This window comes from Fusarium graminearum, chromosome 1 (genome assembly GCF_000240135.3).
Source record: "Fusarium graminearum PH-1 chromosome 1, whole genome shotgun sequence".
Lineage (NCBI taxonomy): Eukaryota > Fungi > Ascomycota > Sordariomycetes > Hypocreales > Nectriaceae > Fusarium > Fusarium graminearum.
The window spans coordinates 11,158,718-11,178,870 of record NC_026474.1 but is presented as its reverse complement, the minus strand read 5'-3'; the positions used below and the strand labels follow the sequence as shown (position 1 = coordinate 11,178,870).

The window sequence follows — 20,153 nt, the reverse complement described above, 5'->3', positions numbered from 1 at the left end:
AGTGGCGTTATCAAAATGGGTTTTTTGTCTTATTGTTTTCTTTTATTCTTGTTTTTTATTTTCGTTTTGGTGATAGTAACAGTAACTTTGCAGAAGAAACTCGTGAAGTGACAATGGGCGGGTTTCAATGATATCTCTAACCATCAAACACTAGATTAGAGTCTCACTATTAAGTTAGTGGAGCTGGCTCTGGCATGTTCCCGTTACAACTAAGATACCATGTAGGCCTAGCTCGCCTGACTGTGATGGTGCCTGTCCATCGTCCGACTCACAGTGGGGCTGACCTGATCGAGAATTTCTCTATTGCATTCGCTTAATCGCTTTCCCAATGATCTTGTCAGCTTACTTCGTTTGTCAGCTGATGGATCGGGCAGTTAAAGAGCTGACAATACCATGCTGCTGGATGCACCGTAATCAAGTTGGCATGGTACTATGCAGTATGGGATCATCATAGAAGCGGTTGTATCCTTGTCAGGTAGGTATTTACCCGGTTAACGATTGCCACCAACCGCCTTCATCTCAACAACCAGGGCTTATGGGCCAATTACAGCCATGTGGCAGGGAAAGACACAATTAGCTGAGCGGGGAGGAGACGGTAGAAAAACTCGGGCTACGATAGCAACTCGAAGATAATATGTATAAGACTTGACATCAAATTTTTATCGAGAACCTTTACTGCCTCTGGAAAAAGAAACTACTGTATACAAGATTTGACCTTGCATCTTACCAATAGTTGCATCAACATACCATCAAGTACGCATATGACTGCACGTCATCTTGTGACGCATCCGTCCATCCACATACAACACCATACCCTACAACGATAGAGTCATACCTACCTACCTTGACACTTATTTATACCCCGCCCTCGCCGCAACCATGTTGTCACTAGCCAAAATTCTTGTCTTCACCTCTTTTCTTTTTGAAACAGCCTTGTGCGACAGGTTCTATTACGGCTCTGGCTGCACAGGAGATTATAAAGCCTTCAGCGCCTCACAATACGAGAAGTGCTACAAGACACCTGAAGGTTACGCTCGCAGCATCTGGTCCGACACCTCCTCTGGAGTAAACGAATGGTGGACGGCATACCGCAGAAGGCAAGGCGGCGCAGTTTGTGGCTATAGCGTCTGTTCATTCAACGCTCTGAACTCTCATTGCTGCAGTGCATCTGGAAAGTTCATCAGCGGCTTGATCGTTCATAGGCCTGGTCGCACTCAAATGGCGAGCAAGGAAAAGACAGGTGTGGAGGAGAGTCTCGTGCGTGATCCTGAGGCTGCCACCCGAGCATTCCTGAAATTAAGCCCCGAGGAGCAGGCTGCCGCTGCCCATACTGGTGGCCCTCCTGTTGGCGCTGATATTACCGGGACGAAATGGGAGCCCAAGGAGTGTGAAGAAATTGGAGGTCCAGATGCACAGTCATTCATTGAGCTCCCAGACGGTACGCATCACGGTCTCGGCGCAGGAGTCCTTCAGGTTTCTGAACAAGAGCTCCAGAGACAGCTGAAGGCCAAGGGCAAGCCGGCTCTTTCCGACAAGAGGATCGCAGAGCTACGCGAAAATGGGTTCTTGGAGTGAGAATCTGTAGGTGCCTTGTATTGATATTTCTACCAACTATCGAGGCACTCTACGCATGGCATGAGTAGGACAACTTGATTCAACATCAAGAAAGGGACGTTCAAATTAAATCTATAAGTATTTCTTCAACATATATAGCCTATAGATACAATCAAACTCAAAATGGTAATCTATCTACGACTCAAATTATAAATCATTTGTCTGTAATTTTCAAGCGGCCTTTCAAGTATATAGGTACTGTGTACTTTATATTTCACACAATACTTTGTACTTCAGATTATAAAGACAATTTGCTCTTATGTAATGAAATAGTTTTGTATATTTAATCTATGATGGTTCACAGTTAGTCTAGAGAGTCTTTTTAACTCCAAGGCCTTGTGTATAATTGTGAGATAATCTTTCACATTTGAACTATCCCAGTAACTATCTATTTATTTAGACTAATCGATTACCATGTGTTGATGACTTGTCCCTGGTGCCTGACTCAACTTCCCAACGTTACATCCCGCGCAATGAATAACGACTGAGCGTACAACATCACGCTAGACTTCATCTCGGGTAGAACTCGATAGACATACAACCCAATCCTGTCCAGGCCTCTTCACACAATCCTCAGGTGATTAACAGATCTTGATATTGTTGCATGGATAGTGACAAGAGCACCTTGTCTTGTCCCTGCACTGATAATAAGGTTCGTCGTAATTGATGTGGTTGTCATTGGTGCATCGAAAGTTATAGGGAGGGCCTCGGCACTTCTTGCTAAGTTCATTGTCATTGCAGAAGAAGTCCGGCTTGGCCAGAATCCCCATGTCGGCAGATGTTGTGTTATGTGCTTCGTCTGGAATCGGGTTTGCGGTGGTAAGCGCCACAGCGCTCGTCAAGAGAAGAAGTGCTGAGTTTTTGTAAGTAAGAATCAAATAAACTGTGGCATCTAACACGTTACCTTTAGTGAATGAGATAGTCATCTTGGGTGACGAGTAGGTATCAGATGTTTCTAGTGATATCTTTCAAGATTCAATGTCAGGGCGATAAACTGAACGTTGAGGAAATTCAGTTAAAACAGGACAATGAGTAAATCTGCTTTGCAATAGACTGACTACAGTCAAATTTATGTGTTCATAATATTTGAAATGCGAAATAACCATGATGAGATCACAGAACCATCAGATGAAGTTGTGGATCTCCAAGGCCCTCGTAGCACCGAATTGATCGACATGCAACATAAGCTTTTCGAGACAGATGCAAACTTGCTTACGATGCATTTTGCAGGGGACCAAGTCATCGGCCGGAACAAAAGGTCAACTTGTCAGCTTACTTTCCTTTCTGGGAGATTCATTGCATGTATGTTGGTTGGCTGTTATTCAAAAGGGGAAAGATCTCCGTCGATGCGTAATGTTAGCCGCAGAAGTCAGGGGAGCTCCCGATTAGCTGTGTTCATTGATTTCGGACAATCAATCTTCTCTTTCACCGTCAAGTCTGTCCAGTGGCAGAATGATACTTTCTGATCTGTTTTGCATGATAATAATATTTGCTTACGTGACATGATTAATGAGAACAAGCAACTCCAGACTTTCAATCAAAGGTTTCTTTTATTCCATGTCTTTATATCAGCTGTAAAATACAACATTTCCGTGAGAAAGCCTAGTCCCAATGAACAACACAACTCCATGTCTATTCTCACTTATTCCCGGCCGGACAACTTCATTTGAGGACAACCTCTGGTTGAGGGTCTCTCTCACTGTCCCACGGAAATCCATTTTTCCACATAAGCTCCTCACGCGATTTCTCTGTCGAAAAAACAACCACACAAGAATACTCGCTGACGTTCAAACTGATAACCCGATAAAGCCCACGGGCAATATGTTTTGTGACTTGTTTGATTGTATAGTCGATTGATTCGTTGGTCCCGGTACGAAGAAGGCGAAAGTCTGAGGCGGCATTGATGTTAATGAAGATAACATCAACTTTACTGACATCGCGAAACCCAGACTCTGGGTGGTTTGGATCTTCCCATAGGGATGGGTTGGTGGAGAGGTCAACAGAGTATTGAACAGGGATCTTGTCTGACATGTTTAGGGAAAGAACTGCTTTTCAACGAAGATGTAGAGTTTTGAGTAGGTTGAAATGAATACAAGTCGATGAGCATTACACCTCAGAATGGATGGCATTGTCAGTATATATACCTTTTCTTGGGCGCCAGTTTGCGTTTGCACTGCAAGCACAACCGATTTCATACGACCCATGATCATGAGGTCATGCTAATCCCGATGAGGCAGTAGAATGTAGCCTGTACCAAAACCGGGCGGATGCACAGTCACTTTCCAAAAAAACAGACTTGTTTACAACTCTGCCAATAGAATCTTGGCAAGAAGCTACAGCTATTGAAAACTCACCTTAGAAACCCTTATCTATTTAGAAGACTTTAATCTTATTAATAATAAATACTGCTATCTTATTATAATTAGTTATCTTAAAATGTATTTTTAGTATAAGTCATCTTAAGTATAAATATTTTTTTTGATAATATTTACTTTTAAGTTAATAGTTAAATATAACTATATGATATTACTATTATTTTAAAGATAATAATTTACAAATAGTAGTTATAACTATGCTATCTATTTTGCAGATAGAATACTAGAGCTAGGCCAGAAAACAGTGCTAGATCCATCTTTCGCTTCCCAAATCACGCGCATCATGGCTCTATCCCAGCTACTAGCAGCATCTGAGAGCAGGAGGCGGATAGCCTCGTTGTCTCGCTGTGCGTACCAACAAGGCGACGATTCTCGCCCCGTTAATTCCACCTTTGCATTGCTCTGGAGTAGGAGTCTAACTGTTGTGTCACTTCCGCTCTCGCAGGCATACGAGAGAGCATTTCGGCCTTTTGTATCTGTGGATTCTATCTCCACATTGCGCTGAAGCAGAAGTCTCGTAATCTCTTCATTTCCAGCCTGACAAGCATAAGACAAAGCACTCCGGCCTCGGATATCTCTCGAATCCGTCTTGGCATTCTTTTCAAGTAGGAGTCTTACAGTGTTGTCGTCTCCCTTGTCGCAAGCGTAAGACAGAGCGTTTCGGCCCATGGTATCCGTCGATTCCAAATCCATATCCACGTTGCTCTGAAGTAGGAGACTAGCGATTTCTCCATTTCCTGCCTCACAAGCATAGGACAAGGCACTTCGTCCCATACGATCTGTACATTCCAGAAATGCACGACTGGTAAGCATGGCGGTTATCATTTCCCTTTGTCCCTCCCCGATTGCAGTTATCAGTGCAGGCTGTCCATATTTGTTCCGCACTTCAGGCTTTGCACCCTTTCCGATAAGCAATTGCACGATACTTCCATCAACACTGGAGACGTCACTTAGATGTCTCGAATCGTCATCGGCTTCGGGAGTATTGTGGATCTTCAGGAGGAGGTCTAACACTTCTTTCTGTGGTGTTATGGTGAATAATGCTGGCATGGCTGGTTCCATACTACTTATTGATCTGCTCGCAACGTACTTTTGTAGCACGAGTTGAGCACAAGTCCAGTACCCACTTACTATGGTGTTAAGTAGTGAAGTCCATATGTCGGGAAATGTCGTCAAGGTATCCGTACGCGCAAGAAGCAGTCTTGTGATCTCCTCGTCACCGTTCTCCATAGCTTCTGAGAGGTTAGGTCGTGGCATGTTTTCATCCGGCGTATCCACCAGAGCGTTGCACATTAGCAATATTTGTACTGCGGTCCTGTCGCCTTTATAAACCGATCTTGTCAGAGGTCTCGAATTGAAGAGGGCGTCCCTCGATTCGACGCTGATGTTCCGTTCAAGCAAGCCGTCTAAAACGGCCTTTTCGCCTGTCTTGGCAGCCTCCATAACTAGTGACGCATGTTCGACTCGGGAGTTTGGCTCAAGTCTAGCTTCCAAGTCGAGTAGTAGATGCATTATTCCCACAAGACCATTTTTAATGGCCCAATGCAGTGCGGTCATTCCCTCCTTATCCTTTTTGCTGTGGTCGACCAATCTAGCATGTAGGAGTTTGTTGACTGCCATCTCTTGTTTGTATTTGACTGCAAAAATGAGTGGTGTTCGACCTTGATTATCTTCAGTGTTTACCGATGCACCAAGACCGACGAAATATTGCAAAAGTGATAGTTGACCATGCTCTGCCCAGTAAGAGATCGAAGTTCTGCCACTCTCATCTTTACTGTCTACATCTCCTTTCATCTCCAAGATAGCATAGGAAACGTCAGTCCAGCCATTCCGTGCAGCTAAGGGAAGTGCTTGACGTAGTTGATGTCGATCAAAGTCTCTAGTGTCTGTAAAGCAAAGATGCCACAATGACATCTTCTTGTCACCATTCCGGATTGCTTCCACAAGAGGGTGTTGTTCTGTGGTACCCTTGATCTTGTGAACATTCTGCGGGAGCCAGTCTCTTGAAGCTCTATCTTTCATCAAGCTTGAGACATGTCCATAATTCTTCAAAATCTGCGTTAGATCTGAGCTTCGGGTGGAGAGATAGTTGAAATTTGTAAGCATCCATTCGATTCCTTGGAGTCCAAATTCCAGTCTTTCCTTGTTGGAACTTTGCGCGCATGACCAACGGTAAAGCTCTCCTGTAGCTTGAAGTGTCTCCGTAAACCGGTTAATTGTATGATCCGACGTCAGAAGTTCATTGCAGTTCGTTGAATCGCCCCCTAACAATTGATCTTCACGATTATGAAGCAATTCGGATGAAAGGGAAACTCGGGGTTTGGTTGTGTCGGCCTCAAGGGATTTCAAACATGCCCATTGCATGAGTGTCTCCGCCCTCCCCCATTCTGCGTTTCGACGGTAGGTATCGGCTGTTTTTCTCAAGTCAGAAAGGAGGGTATCTTGATCAGGGTGAAGCCTTGTAGCAAGCAGAGAAACAGCACATGATAGGGCCTCAAAGCGAGTCGCTAAACCGCTCTCGACAAGTATATCGGAGATAGTATTGGCAGTTGAGTTTTGCAATAGAACATGTCCGCCACTCTCAAGTATGGCTGTTTCTCCAGTAACCAGTGTGTCAACCAATGGAGATAGAATAGCTAGAAAGAGATCCTGGGCGCAAATCTGAGGTAGCAAGTCCTCTGTCGGGGCTAAGACAACGAGAAAGGCTGTATCATGATTTTCGTTGTTATTTGAGGGATCCGGAACCAGCCTGTTCTGTAATGATTCGTGAACTGTGTTCCATCCACATAACTGATGCCAATGTGAAGGGATCTTGGGGTTCCCTTCCAAATTCATGGGCCCATAGTAATGATTCTGCTTTGTCAAGACACGATCATGAACGAGTCTTCCTGCATCAGGACCGAACCATATGCTTACATCAATCAATGGCTGATTATATTTGGATTTGTCTGCGAGATACGTCTTTTGAGCTTGCGTTCGGTCATGAACTATCCTTCCCCATTTGATGTCTTCAGAAAGGGAGATCGTGTTTCCAGTCTGATCAGTATCGTGAAGGACGTTGGCGGAGACGAGAGACCACATAGAAAGCCCCAGAATGGCTTCTAGGAGAGAAGAGTCAACAGACCATTTTGTCTGGGAACCGCTAGGCGGTGTCAAAGCGATGTCGACCATTTGCCTGTGAGGCTTGTTGTCGATTTGCCTAGCCGAGATTTCAATCTGAACAACAATCTTGTCCTTTGTCACCTTTTTTCGAATGAGCCTCTCAGCTACGCTACATATCGCAGCAGCTAGTATCTGTGCTGGTTCACGTGCCTTTACTTGTGTAGCTTTCCATTCTTGAACTTTCTTATTGTTCAAGTGAGTGGGATTGTGGCCTGTTAGATGGGACAGCCTCTGCCGGATGTGGAGCACCCTTCCAAAGTCGATCTGGTCGTCTTGAGAGTTTGCAGCCTGGCTATTACAAGGCAAACCACTTTCCGGCGAGCTGATAGCATTGTGTTGGCCAGTAATACAAAAGGAAGCGTTCCCGAGCGGTCTTCGTAGAGCGAGTTCAAAAGTAAGCCAGTCCAGCTCGTATCCTGCAACCATATCTGGCACTTTTGAGAGCTTGTTAGTGTCTCGCTCGAGACGTTGTACACGCACCAGGCCCCGAAGTGTACTCATAATGATCGTAATGCCAAGCTGTGCTAGGGATACCCAAGCTTTCATTCCACGAAGTCCGATAAACTGGCATATATAGCCCAAAAGAACGGATGCCACTGCGATGAATGTATAAATTTCGAATCGCTCATCGAAGTCCTTTCTTGAGGATGTCCAAACTCTCAAGGGTTCATTTTTGGTATTTTCTAAATGCGCGAAAGCGTCAAAGGTTTGGTCGCCGATGACTTGACGCCCGGGTTGCAACCATAGAAGACGGCTTCGGGGTGTTCCAGATTTACGTGAGTAACGAATTTCGTGTGTAGTCTGGCCTATAAGAGCAGCGCACCAGAACATACCACCGCACATAACGATAGTGCCAGTAATAAACATGATTGGAGCATAATTCGTTGAGTCGGACGATCTAGAGTCGCTAAGATTCCACCCAAGAATCCAAACACCAACTCCAGCTAGGGCGACAACTCCACCTTGAAGTAGGCATCCAAGGATAGCAATCAAGACAAACACCCAATCAGGCCGGCTTCTGATGCCAACATTTAGCGAGAGATTAGGCTTCGGCGCAAACTGCGTATGGGTTGAAAACGAGCCATCTGATGCATGCCGTTGAACTCTTGTCCATTCGGATGTCTCCGGATCCTTCAAGTCTTCGAGATAGTGACAAAAGATCTGCAACTCATCACTTTGGTCAGGGTTATAAATGTAGATTAGTTCCAAGATTTGTGGCCGGCCGAGGACACGGGTGATACCACCCTTATTGAATAGCTCACAAACATCTCGGCTGGTAGATGTACATAGCTCTGCTTCCACAACTCCATCGCCTTCTTGAGACCGACCAATAAAGGCGCGAAGAGTGGAATGACCACAAACGCGAATTGTTGATACGATGGCAGTAATGATTCCAATGGGCGCCATGGCAAAAATGAAATAGTCGAGAAAGGATGTGCTTTCGCTGAGATATTGACGAGTCATTGACTCGCCGAAAAGAACGAGAAGTGGGCCAACATCTGTCGCGAGGTTATTGGAGAAATCAGACAGATCATCAGCTGCTCCATGAGTTGTCGCAAATGCGAAAAGCAATAAAGGCCAGTATTTCATGGCGACTTGAACAGAACAGGCGACAAGGATGCTCCTAAAACTTTTGATAACGTAGAATCTGGTCAAGACAATGATGCCTAGTACCGGTAGTGGAAACCGTCACAACCTTCGATGGAGATGCCAGCAGTATGATGATAGTGAGAGTCAAAATACAAGGCAAAATATGTTACAAGAGCAAATTCATTAAAACCCCCGCCCGGATTACGAAGATCTTCTTTTAGCTGGACAGGATACAGCAGCACAGCCACATCAAAGGACTGTAAGAAGAGGAAAGAGAAAACAGGGCTGCCAATAGAAGCAAAGAACTATGCTGATAGTAATCTTACATGCATCAATATCTACATGCATACGGAGCTTTGTGATCCTATAGAATCCAGCCTCACTATGACTCTTAGAGAGTCTGACAAGATAATTCAGAGCATGTCTTCAAAGTTGTTAACTATGTATAGTTTCCTGGGCTTTATGCATGGGTCTCTAGCTGGGCTGATGCATAATTACGATGGATATTCTCTATAGATTACCAGCCTAGTGGGTAGCAGAAAAGTTAGCCTCCTAAGTCTTAGGCCATAAAAATAAGTATTCTAAGAAGTATAGTCTAAGTGGCCTAAGCTGCCCTAATAATTTTGTCTCTTATGCTCCTAGCGGTCAATTTTTCTAGAACCCTAAGGCCAGCCCCTACCTCATGATATCCATCACAGGACATGAACGGTATCATGTGATAATATACGTGATCATATGATATGTTAATTGATTCATTGCTTCAATAAAACCACCACATATAAACATGAAACTTCAACTATTGCCTCTTGCAGGCAGATTCTCATGTAGTGAGTGACATTGATCGCTTGTTTAGAGGGTAATCACCTGACGTATTGGAAAACACTGTGCATTCATGACTATTATATGTGTTGCCGACCTAGGTTGTGCTAGAAGGAGAAAAGTGCTTTTCTATTGTGCGGCAATAAGGTTGCATTTATGCCCTACTTTGTATAACTTTTGATGCAGGGCGCCGAAGGCATATTTTGGTTGACATTGTAATAACCACTAAAATAGCGGCGCTTTTCTCCTTTAAAGAGTAAATCCAAGAGAGCAGTAACCTTGATAACAAGACCTTGATAGTTCAATAATGAGTTCAAACTATATAAAGTTCAACAAGGTCACATGGCTGTACAATCAATAAGGTTCAATTTGATAATAAAATCACAGTAATAATCGCAACAACGCAGTTTTCATCCTTCATCTTGAACTGACAAGACCTCCACCTCGAGAAGCCTACTTGACAACATGTCCGACTCTGCTCAACTATCTGATTTCGATGTATGTTATACTTATAAGAAACGGTCTAGGGTATATGCTAATGGTCGATAGCCCGCGATGGACCGCGGCCCCACGAACTTCCTCTGTCTGCCAGCCGAAATTCGAAACGCCATCTACGAATTCACTCTACTAAATTCTCGTCGTGTCAGAATCATTACCGGACGTGACTTCTGAATATCAACGGGACTCTTTCACGTCAACAAGAGAATCCACCAGGAAGCTACTCAGTTCTTGTTCAGCCATAACGTCTTCGACTTTTTGGAATGCAGTCTTTACCATCAACGTTTCTTCCTCCGTCAGATTGGCGTACGTAACGCAAGCTATATTCGACATGTCATCATCAACTTCCCAGACTTCTTTTCTCTACCTATCAATGTTGCTCTCAACAGGCGTAGCCTTGGCATCCTCGAAAGCATCTCGACAAGTTGCACTGGATTGAGTACGCTTAGGACATCTCTGGGTACCACAGCCTACATGGAAAGTAGGCTCTGCGATCTATTCGACGGCAACCGTGCCACTGAGGCCCTGCAGCTTGCCAACACTCACTTTCGGGCTTTCCCATCACGACCAGAGATCATTCTTGAAGTATACGAGGATGCACCTAGTGCCTTTCTCAGAGCAGTAATAAAGAGTCAGGGATGGACACTAAACATAAACAAAAGTCCCATCAGGGTTATAAGCTGGGCAAGCTAACTGACAAGTCGGATTTCGATGTTTCGTTGGATGTACTAGAAGAAGAAGAAGTGGGCTGTTAAGCAGGTATTACTTTTCTATTGTGCGAGAATAAGGTTGCTTTTGTGCCCTAATTATCATGACTTGACGCAGGGAAGCGAAAGGTAAAATTGCCTTTTTAGTTGTACCAACCACCAAATAAACAAAATTCCCGGTTATTTACGATTTCTTAATGCTACATTAACTTCGGTTTTTATGCAACACGCCTAATCTACACTGTCTTCCCATGCTCTTATCATTCTACAAAGAGACAATTACTTTTTTCCTTCCAACTGTCGGTAGTGTTAGCATAAGAAGTAACAAAGAAGAAGCAGGGGTATACTTACGCATCTAAAAGACTATCTGATTCGAGACCCAACCATCGCCCGTATTCGTCGACATGCAAGAGTGATCCGACGTACGATCAAACAGATTCGTGCAATCACCTTTGAAGTGCAAGATACAGTTGTACCCTTCATCCGAACCAGGACACTATGCGGGGACAAACCCCCAGAGCAACCTCCTTTTTCCTTGGTTCCGATATACTCCCGGCAGTCTGTATCAGGCATTTCCTTAAAGTTGTAGCATTTGTTCAGCTCGTAACCCCAGACAGTCCTGGAATGTCTAGAATCCTATCTGGTGCAGTCTGCTGAGTTGATACCTCCTGGGTATAAGCCATGTATTTCCACTGTATCCATGTTAGTATTCGAATGTGGCGTACACAGAGTAGACGTATATTCCTTACTCGACTATTTCTTTATCTTAAAAGGCGTGTCTGTTGTTGGTTTCGGCTCCTCTGGTTCTCTGTATTTCATTATTAGTTAAAATCAAGAGAATAGATGTGTGATACACACAGGGCACAGCAGGTGTTCTGGTTCAAATTAGTCCATGTAGCATAACCCCTTCGAGCGTCATGGTCCATCGACATTTGAAAAACAACCAAACTTGCAATTTTCTTATGCAACGGGATCTGAGGATGGAAGACTCGTACATAACTATAGGGCACCAGGTAATCAACAACATCCGCGCGAGAAGCCAAACTCCTCTTTCTCTTGTTATCTTTATCATGGTGAAGTTTAGCCTTGGAGTTCATGAGGCGCGTGATCTTGGCAAGAATGAGCATCGCGCCATAAGAAGTCCCACTGAGTTCATCTTCAGCTGTGTCGCACTTCCATAAAGTTGGTCCAGCAGGGTCCCACCCGACCATTGACTCTCAAAGTCAAAACTCATGAGAATGATAAAGAAAGCAATCTCATGGCTTCTTCAGTGAGTTTTGAAATTTTGGATAAGGATTGGCAGGATGGATGTGCCAAGAGAGTTGGAGGAGACGAGAAGAAACGTATGGGTTAGTTCATTCTCGGGGTTGTCCGCCGATGAGATACGCCACTGCTGGCTTTTATGGAGAGATTGGAGAGGAGCTTGCTATTTCCACGAATGATATTGACGTTGCGATTGGAAGGGCTCAGTTGGCAAACAGTGGTATCATTACCGCTTAGTTTGTGTAAGTCTCTTGGATACTACCTGAAACTCTCATTCATCTTCTATCCTGCTACAAACATTTAGTACAAAAAACTACGTAGTTATAGCATTCATTATCAACCATAGCTGACATTACATTGCTTATTAGAATCCTGAATCTAAGAAGATGGAATTGTAATATATAAAGACGTTGATAGCTAGACTAGTTGCCAATAAAAGGAACCATTTCATTCTCTGTTCCTGACGCACATCCAAAAACGCCCCCCATAGAGTAAAATACCGCTACTGTCTTGAGTTGCCCATACCAAGGATCATTATGCGCGTCAACGCGAAGAACCGCGTTATTGACCATGATGAAGCCATCCTTTTGAACAGCACGAGCAATCAGTTCATAGGGAAGCTGGTCATTAATCTGACGGAGGCCGTAGACGATTGAGTGAATAACAAGTTGATCGTTTTTGATGTTAACAGGCTTTGAAACACCCGGGATGTCCTCATCAGCAGTAATCGTGTGGATCTGCCCCGTCCCCGTCTCGCAGACAAACACTCGCATGGAGTCGGGGTTGTTGCCAAACCGGTAGAGAATACTGAGGGCTTTTGGCTTTCCTTCCATACGAACCGGAAACTCCAGGTCGTTTGTGCGGATGACGATCCTGTCACCCCAGTTGAGCTGCATCTTGGCCAGTTCGGTGACAGTGATTCCGGCATAATGAGCTGCGAGAATAGTAGGCTGGATCTTGGGTTTGGGAACGTCAACCATGTCGGCGTCTTCGATCAAACCATACTCGGCAAAGGCAAGGGCAGATGACAAGACCTATTGATGTCAGTGTGTCACTTTACGCAAACAGGATGATGGAAGCATACCCCATTCCACGCTTGCACAGCCGTGTCAATGTGGAGTCTGGTCATATAATCACTGCCAGGAGCTTCGGGCTTTATCTGGCCGTTGACGTTGTTCAGCTTGTCGATGAGGCTCTTACACGAAGAAAGCATGGATCCCATTCCGTCTAATGTCGCATTGTCAGATGTTATAGGGGCGTTCAAATTGGATAAAACTTACTCATAATATTGTTCAGTGACTCGCGTGCCTCCTTAATGTGATTCTTGACACTGTCCACCTTGTCCATCAGTTCTCGAGCATGATCTACATCAGCCAAGTTAGCGACATCCAAATAATTTGTGTGTCTAATCGATATTCATACCAATGCACTCGAGCAACTTCATTTTCCGGTGGTCACCTTGAGCAATAGTCTCGTTGACCTGTTTATTGGCGTCTTTATACTTCTGCAACGCATCTTCCAGGTCATATGACATATGCTTGAACACGTAACTGCCGGTACCAGGGATCTTCTCTGTTCCTTATGTGAGACAGACAAATTTCTTTGGGAGCGTGGGGTTGAACTGACTGTAATATTTCCTGCCGTTGACGTATTCGTGGGTCGATGTCGCCATCTCCTGTGTTTTGACCAGAACTCGAAGCGACGCCCGCATGTCGGACATGTACTTTATCATGACGTTTTCGAGGTCCTTTTCGGTGAACGTCAGGTCAAGCGTTTTCTGCAGGTTGGAAAGCGCAGAAGCGTCGCTGTCGGTCTTGCTCGTGAACTTTAGACTCGTTTGTTAGCAACGTGGCAAAGGCTCGACTAGCTGGGTCCTGTTCCTTACCGTGTCTATAGCCTTGATGATCTTGCTGACTTCCTTACTTGCGGACATGCCGCCTTGTTTCAGAAGATCCAAGATCTCTATGGCGTGTTCTTTCGCCTCGATCGATTCCTCGCTGGATGGAGGAATTGACTTGTCGCAGATAATGTCCATGTTCTCCTTGAGTGCCTCGAGATACGTTACTGTATCCTTGGAAAACTCAACGATGGCGTGAGCTAAAAGAGGTCAGTGGAGTTGAATATATCTTCCGCTGGATTGACGTACCGAGACCGATCATGGGATTGATGCCTTGGGCAAGAAAGACCTCGCAGTGTTGATGGACAGAGACTAGAACGAGGCGCATTTGCTGTGGAACATTTTAGTCAACAACAAAGATAACTGTTAGTGACTTACCTTGTAATCGTCTTCAGTTGTGAGCCATTTGTTAAGACTGGCGTACGGATACACAGCCTGGAACAGCTCCGATGTTGCTGGAAGCTTTATGCCCGACTTGACGTAGAGTTGAAGACTTGCAAATTGCTGATCATTCAAAACGAAAGCCTTATCTGGTTTATCACCAAGGACTTGTTTGTAGTTTATCAGCGTCTTGGGGGACTTGCGGAGAAAGACATTTGTTCCTTGAGTAAAGTCGTTGAAGATGTCATGAGGGTTGAGGGTGATGACTTCAGCCATCTTGTAAATCCGTGATGAAAAGGTGATAAGAGAAGTGTTGAGCAAGCAGTAGGGTTTCTTGTTTGGGCACTCAGATGATTGAGTTTGATTCTGTGGGTTCTGGATGTGCTTTATATACTCAGTCGTCATGAAGAGCATCGCCTCCAAGAGTAAACTGACTTTAGACGAAAGGAAGTTGTCCGAGCGGTGGCTAGCTGAGAATCACTGAACTGAAAGCTGTACTTCCAATGATAATAATGATGCCGGCATTACCGAAACTCCATGATACGGGGCCTCTAGTCGAGACTCTGCTCACGGATCAGAATATTCCAAGTTTGGCAACAAGCTAGATCACTTGATATTTGTATTAGGCAGTCAAATTTAAATTAGGAAGTTGTATCGGGACGTTGTAACTCTGCGTCACTAGTCTAATGCAAGATGCCAATATTTAAGCCGCAGCCGACGTATGATCAGAATACCACCATACATGTGTAAGTGGGTTGCTTAAAAGGCGATACTGATCTAATAGTTGACATAAATATTAGGTCATTCCTAGTGTATGTTTAGCCGAAGAGTGATCCAACAGTTTCGTTCATCTTGCTTCGTGTCCCTGTCTTTTTTGACCGCTACCCTTGACTTCTAAGTCAATAAATTGCTTTTAGCGTGGAAATGCGCTATGGTGGCGCTGCTGAAGAACGTCAGGTCAGTAACTTCCCTTCGCTAAACTGAAGTAGGAAACCAAGTGTAGCTGAAGACCTCACACCCATGTTGCAGAAGATTGTAGAGTCGAGCTGTGACTCGAAATAACATGGGAGCACAAGCACAAGCTAGATCGGTCTTCGTATCACTTTCAATATTCCAAGTCTGCATACAATAATTTCTTCTTTCGTCTGGCATTATAAGTTTCCAAAATGGAATTTCAACTCGCTGCTGAGCTTATGCACAACTCTTTCACTCTGAATGAGAAAGAGTTGGCTAAAAGCTACTCTGAATCTTTCTATCATGATGAACCTAGCCAGACGGTAAGAAAATTCATATTCAACAGTTCTTGAATAAATTCTGACACTCTACCACAGGTCTATGTTCGTCGGGCCTGCTTCCAGTTACAAAACGTGATAGAGGAAGTGCAAGAATACATGAAAGTCAACAACCATCACTACCTTTGTAGATTGGTTCTGTACTGCGATACTATCGATCTCCCTGAGGAACTGGTAGTTGGATATGAAGATCCAGCGAAACACTTTGAACTGCGAGTATTCGCACGAAAGGTGCAATGCCAGAACCCTAGTAACGCTCTTCGCATGCATTTTTCAATCGATTGCCAGTTGGCCATCTACACTTACGCATTGCAAGAAGGCTTTACCGTCAGATTTCTGTTTCCCGACCGCGAACCTCAGCCGGTGAAATTGTCTATTGACGAAGACAAATGGGGAATCGAGGTCAATTGGACCGGGATAGACTTCTATATCGAACAGCAAGATTCCAGGTCGCTTGACATGACCACCGCCGACTACTTGAGTCGTATCAAAAGCGACGGAACTCTGGAAAAGAGGAGTTTCGTAAGATACAACGACAATCTTCCCAGACTTGTTGCCTACCAGTTTCTTGTTGCCGCTACGGTCATACGAACCAAACCACAGCTTGCTCTCGGCATCTTGAACTGGGTATGCAATCTGAGTGCGTCCGAAAATAGTGTTGCACTCAACATCCAGGCTTGTTGTCTTCGCAATAGCTTGGTTCTCTCACAGGAACGAAAAGTGTTCAGCGTTCCCTCGGTAAACATCTACGCAAGCAAACAAGTCCTTGAGTCCAGACTGGCGGCTAGCATGGCATTTGAGCAAGCATTCCAGAATTTCGTTGCCCAAGAGCGTGCTTCTGCCGCGATGCTTGGACAAACCATGAATCTCATCGCCAAAAGCGAGGATGCCATGTCTGAGTATGCGTTCCTTGAAGAAGTATCACAAAAGGCCTACCGCCCTGCGCAGTCAGCCAGAGAATCCGCCTTCCAACGCTATAACAAGAACAACACAGACCTTATCCCCCTCCAGAATGCCTTTAGCAAGGGACTCGACGACTGGGTTAGGAAAGAAAAGATTGAAGCAGCCAAATCTGTCTTTTCAGCTTGCATCGGGACAATCGGGGCTATAGCGGCAACTGTAGCCTCTGGTGGCCTCGCAGCTCCTATGGTACCCGCTGCTGTAGGCAGTGCTGTCAACGCCGGAAAGAACATCGCCAATACTAACGCTCGTCATCAATGGAAAGACGTACCTGCAAACACAGGAGAACCTATGTCAGCGAGGCAACGAGCTAGCATTGGTGTTACTCAAGGTGAAGCTCCAGCACAAGGACCAAAAGCGCCTGGCACTATCTGCAACTGCTACAGAGCAACAAGGAGCTGTGCTGGACCTCCTCAAGCGGGCTATGTTTGATCGTCTTTTGACAATTCGATCTTTGGTCTTTCTTGATTTTCAGATTTACTCCGAGGCTTACATGTTTCATGCTTTGACTGATAGACCGCCAGTACACATCTCCCCTGTCAAGCCGGTGCCTGACTACCTGGAAGATGCTGCGAAGTTTCAGGCGAATATTGCGACTTTTGGATCCCGAGTTATGGTACAGCAGCGCAAATTCAGTATACTGACCTGTGGCGATGCAGCTGACGCTACGGCTTTGCAAATTCGGCTTCTCAGAGGTGATGCTGTCAATGTTACACAGATGCTATCTCGAAGGAGCCACTGCGGCCTCATCAGTTGAGAAGAACGACCTACGTCTGCTCCTACGTACTTCTGGGAGATTTTACGACATCAATCTACCAGGAAGCAAGAAGGATGGACCTGTTGAGTACAATGCTTATGTTGGAGATGCTCGCACCTTGATGTTTGAGTATAACATTGATGATGGATCAATCACATGTGATGCAGAATATGGGCAACGTCTGGACTACACTCAGCATAGTCCCTTGACTGAGTGGGCAATATCGATTGCTCCTGGAGGCCTGCAAGCAAAGGATCTGGACATGAGCGGCATTACAGGTCTTAGGATGGAACTCTGGTGTGATTTTACTTTGAGATTATGAGTCTTTATTATTTTTAGGCCTTGACAAGAAATTGTATTAATTAGCCGCCTTGCCCTCTATATATTAAAGGTTTAACTATAGCTTGCTAGACTTCTCTGGAATAGCTGCAATAGCTTCCATTTCTACATGAGCACCCTTCAGCGGGAGCTGAGCTACAGCCACGCATGTTCGGCTCTATGAGACGTTATTAGTACCAATCTCGCACTGATACAATCCTGAACTTACTGGTTTAGGATCTGATGTAAAGAACTCGAGGTAGGCTTTATTGACTTCTGCATAATGGTCCATGTTCAATATGAAGATGGTGACCTTTAAAGCATTATGAAGAGTTGTTCCCGCTGCTTTAAGAATAGAATCGAGGTTTCTTAGAGCTCCAGCCTATTAGAAAAATTAAAACACAGATTCGTCTTGGTTATTGATGAGAGGGAAAGGACAAACAGTTTGGTGATAAGGCCCATCGGCTAACTCTCGAGTCTGCGGGTCCATACCGAACGAGCCTGAGCAGTAGACTGTTCCATTATGGATGATTGCTTGGGAAAGATGAGGGCTGGGCGCAGGCGCATCTGTGGTAAGGATACCGGTTCGGAGGGCCATCATGAATATTATCGAAGAAAGAATGACAATTGATCTTGAATTGCAGTGATCTTGAGTTTTGGTCAGTCCAACCTAGAGGCAATGGGTACTTATAGTTGTCCAGGTCAAGAACAAGGCTCCGATTATCGGCAAGAGTTTCAGTCATGGTTCTTCACTAAGTACTCGTTGGTTCGACGGGAGGAGTAACCAACTAAGCAAGTATTGATGATACTTCAACCTAGATAAACAGGACCACTAGGATGTTGTCTTGGACATATCCCTGCGCGTCTCCACCCTCGATCCAGAATGGAGGTGCATCTCCGTGAGACTAATGCAAAACGATGTCCAATCACACTTCGACGGACACCTCCCTCCGCCATTTTAGATCCTTGTATCTTGACTAGACTAGATAACGAGCCTGGCTTCATTTGAGTATCCTTTGCGATTGATGGAAACCCAAAGGATAGGCCGACATTAACAATATCATCTTTATATAAAGACACTTACAAACTTGCCATTAAGGCTTTGTGTAGTCGCCCTCTTACCTTCATACTTATACTGCCCCGCCAATCTCGCCAGCAATGCCTCATAAAGGTGAAACTATTGTCATTGTCGGGTATGTAAGGTGTCTTTTACGTCAGTTAGACCTACTAAGCTTCCAACCAACAGCGCTGGAGTTATCGGACTATCAACAGCCCTCCGAGTCCAAGAACGCATTCTCTCCCAGAATAACCCGCCGTCCATCCTAATCATCGCACGAGACTTTCCCAGCGACACATCTATCAACTACGCTACACCATGGGCCGGAGCTCACTATCGACCATGCCCAGGCTATAGCCCCCAACTACTCCAAGAAGCCAAATGGGCAAAGAAAACATATGACATTCTGGATAGCTGGCCGGAAAAAGACAAACTCACTGCCGGTGTCGAATTCATGCCTGGAGAAGAGTTCTTCGAAAGCCCTGCGCCTGAGTATGTTGACGTTGCGGAAGACGTGTCCAAGTCTGTGTACAGTCACCTCGAATCAAGCTTCCAACTATTCAGTAGAGGCGAACTGGATGCTATGGGTGACTCGTTGACAACACTCGGTTTTTCTTATAGGACTTACTCACTGAACAGTCCTCTCTATGCTTCATTTCTATTACGCAGACTTCAGAGCAGGGGATCTCGTGTAAGACAATACACGCTTACATCACTGGAAGAGGTCTTTTCGATTCAAGACTCTGTATCTGTTTTGATAAACTGCTCTGGTACAGGCTTCGGCGATAACAAAGTATTTCCCATACGTGGTAAGTAAAAAATACGCAGGTGTCTTAGCTTTCTTCAACTTATTTCATTTTAGGCCAAACCTGTCTTGTGCGAAACCTAATCGATAGGACGATTACACGTCAGAACTCAGATGGTACTTGGTCATTCGCTATCCCGCGACCTCTAGAAGGTGGTACCATCATTGGAGGTACCAAAGAGCCCCATAACTGGGACCCATATCCTTCATCCGAGACACGGCAGACTCTACTAACCAACGCGGCCAAATGGTTCCCATTTGGCTCTGACGATTCTGCATCTACCACTACCCGAGCGTCGGATCGTTTCCATGTTATCACAGACATTGTTGGTCGTCGACCAGCACGTGAAGGAGGCCTCCGTCTGGAGATGGAGAAGTTGAGACAGGGCACAGTTGTTCATGCGTACGGTGTTGCTGGAAGAGGCTTTGAGCTATCATGGGGTATAGCAGACGAGGTTGTTGCCTTGCTTGATAAAAACGGTTATCTGTCATCACGACCGCGCTTGTAAATAAATGCATTTACAGCTTGAGAAATATGCTGTCACAATGCATTTCATAGGGACATAGTCCAGTCTGATATTGTCATGTTACTCATTCAAAATTACAATAATCTTCAAGATTTCCTACCGGCGCCGAACCTTGTACCTGCCCAACAATG

General features: G+C 45.0%; 10 protein-coding genes across 10 annotated transcripts; 4 read left to right on the top strand and 6 right to left on the bottom strand.

Annotated features, from left to right (window-relative positions):
- Window positions 1-691: 691 nt before the first annotated feature.
- FGSG_10543 (uncharacterized protein) lies at window positions 692-1,726 on the top strand. Its single transcript, XM_011321238.1, has one exon. The coding sequence runs from the start codon at window positions 880-882 to the stop codon at window positions 1,573-1,575; it is 696 nt and encodes a 231-aa protein (XP_011319540.1). The 5' UTR covers window positions 692-879; the 3' UTR covers window positions 1,576-1,726.
- A 224-nt stretch (window positions 1,727-1,950) lies between these two features.
- Window positions 1,951-2,643, bottom strand: FGSG_13782 (uncharacterized protein). Its single transcript, XM_011321237.1, has 2 exons — window positions 2,519-2,643; window positions 1,951-2,467 (listed from the first exon to the last, which is right to left on the bottom strand). Exons 1-2 carry the CDS (start codon window positions 2,538-2,540, stop codon window positions 2,196-2,198), a joined length of 294 nt encoding a protein of 97 aa, XP_011319539.1. The 5' UTR covers window positions 2,541-2,643; the 3' UTR covers window positions 1,951-2,195.
- A 633-nt stretch (window positions 2,644-3,276) lies between these two features.
- On the bottom strand, window positions 3,277-3,645 carry FGSG_10542 (uncharacterized protein; the record flags this gene model as incomplete). Its single annotated transcript, XM_011321236.1, has 1 exon — window positions 3,277-3,645. One exon carries the CDS (start codon window positions 3,643-3,645, stop codon window positions 3,277-3,279), a length of 369 nt encoding a protein of 122 aa, XP_011319538.1.
- A 4,189-nt stretch (window positions 3,646-7,834) lies between these two features.
- FGSG_10541 (uncharacterized protein) lies at window positions 7,835-8,558 on the bottom strand (the record flags this gene model as incomplete). Its single annotated transcript, XM_011321235.1, has 2 exons — window positions 7,835-7,905; window positions 7,985-8,558. 2 exons carry the CDS (start codon window positions 8,556-8,558, stop codon window positions 7,835-7,837), a joined length of 645 nt encoding a protein of 214 aa, XP_011319537.1.
- Window positions 8,559-10,025: 1,467 nt separating this feature from the next.
- FGSG_13781 (uncharacterized protein) lies at window positions 10,026-10,813 on the top strand (the record flags this gene model as incomplete). The annotated part of the gene is made up of 5 exons (XM_011321234.1): window positions 10,026-10,058; window positions 10,110-10,221; window positions 10,328-10,364; window positions 10,454-10,679; window positions 10,721-10,813. 5 exons carry the CDS (start codon window positions 10,026-10,028, stop codon window positions 10,811-10,813), a joined length of 501 nt encoding a protein of 166 aa, XP_011319536.1.
- Window positions 10,814-11,044: 231 nt separating this feature from the next.
- FGSG_13780 (uncharacterized protein) lies at window positions 11,045-11,976 on the bottom strand (the record flags this gene model as incomplete). The annotated part of the gene is made up of 4 exons (XM_011321233.1): window positions 11,045-11,062; window positions 11,192-11,384; window positions 11,431-11,457; window positions 11,624-11,976. The coding sequence occupies 4 exons, from the start codon at window positions 11,974-11,976 to the stop codon at window positions 11,045-11,047; spliced, it is 591 nt and encodes a 196-aa protein (XP_011319535.1).
- Window positions 11,977-12,450: 474 nt separating this feature from the next.
- FGSG_10540 (uncharacterized protein) lies at window positions 12,451-14,582 on the bottom strand (the record flags this gene model as incomplete). The annotated part of the gene is made up of 8 exons (XM_011321232.1): window positions 12,451-13,062; window positions 13,113-13,255; window positions 13,309-13,392; window positions 13,451-13,600; window positions 13,655-13,853; window positions 13,914-14,125; window positions 14,175-14,256; window positions 14,304-14,582. 8 exons carry the CDS (start codon window positions 14,580-14,582, stop codon window positions 12,451-12,453), a joined length of 1,761 nt encoding a protein of 586 aa, XP_011319534.1.
- Window positions 14,583-15,472: 890 nt separating this feature from the next.
- Window positions 15,473-17,637, top strand: FGSG_10539 (uncharacterized protein; the record flags this gene model as incomplete). The annotated part of the gene is made up of 5 exons (XM_011321231.1): window positions 15,473-15,583; window positions 15,638-16,225; window positions 16,310-16,759; window positions 16,824-17,174; window positions 17,218-17,637. 5 exons carry the CDS (start codon window positions 15,473-15,475, stop codon window positions 17,635-17,637), a joined length of 1,920 nt encoding a protein of 639 aa, XP_011319533.1.
- A 75-nt stretch (window positions 17,638-17,712) lies between these two features.
- Window positions 17,713-18,231, bottom strand: FGSG_10538 (uncharacterized protein; the record flags this gene model as incomplete). Its single annotated transcript, XM_011321230.1, has 3 exons — window positions 17,713-17,811; window positions 17,863-18,015; window positions 18,076-18,231. The coding sequence occupies 3 exons, from the start codon at window positions 18,229-18,231 to the stop codon at window positions 17,713-17,715; spliced, it is 408 nt and encodes a 135-aa protein (XP_011319532.1).
- A 560-nt stretch (window positions 18,232-18,791) lies between these two features.
- On the top strand, window positions 18,792-20,004 carry FGSG_10537 (uncharacterized protein; the record flags this gene model as incomplete). Its single annotated transcript, XM_011321229.1, has 3 exons — window positions 18,792-18,826; window positions 18,880-19,499; window positions 19,553-20,004. The coding sequence occupies 3 exons, from the start codon at window positions 18,792-18,794 to the stop codon at window positions 20,002-20,004; spliced, it is 1,107 nt and encodes a 368-aa protein (XP_011319531.1).
- Between the last annotated feature and the right edge of the window lie 149 nt (window positions 20,005-20,153).

Bases quoted from the DNA above. Each gene is read 5' to 3' on its own strand.
- FGSG_13782 (XM_011321237.1), bottom strand. From the start codon at position 2,540: ATGACTATCTCATTCACTAAAG. The intron at 2,468-2,518 runs GTAACGTGTTAG...ACAAAAACTCAG, and splicing joins GACTATCTCATTCACTAAAG to CACTTCTTCTCTTGACGAGC.
- FGSG_10543 (XM_011321238.1), top strand. From the start codon at position 880: ATGTTGTCACTAGCCAAAATTCTTGTCTTCACCTCTTTTCTTTTTGAA.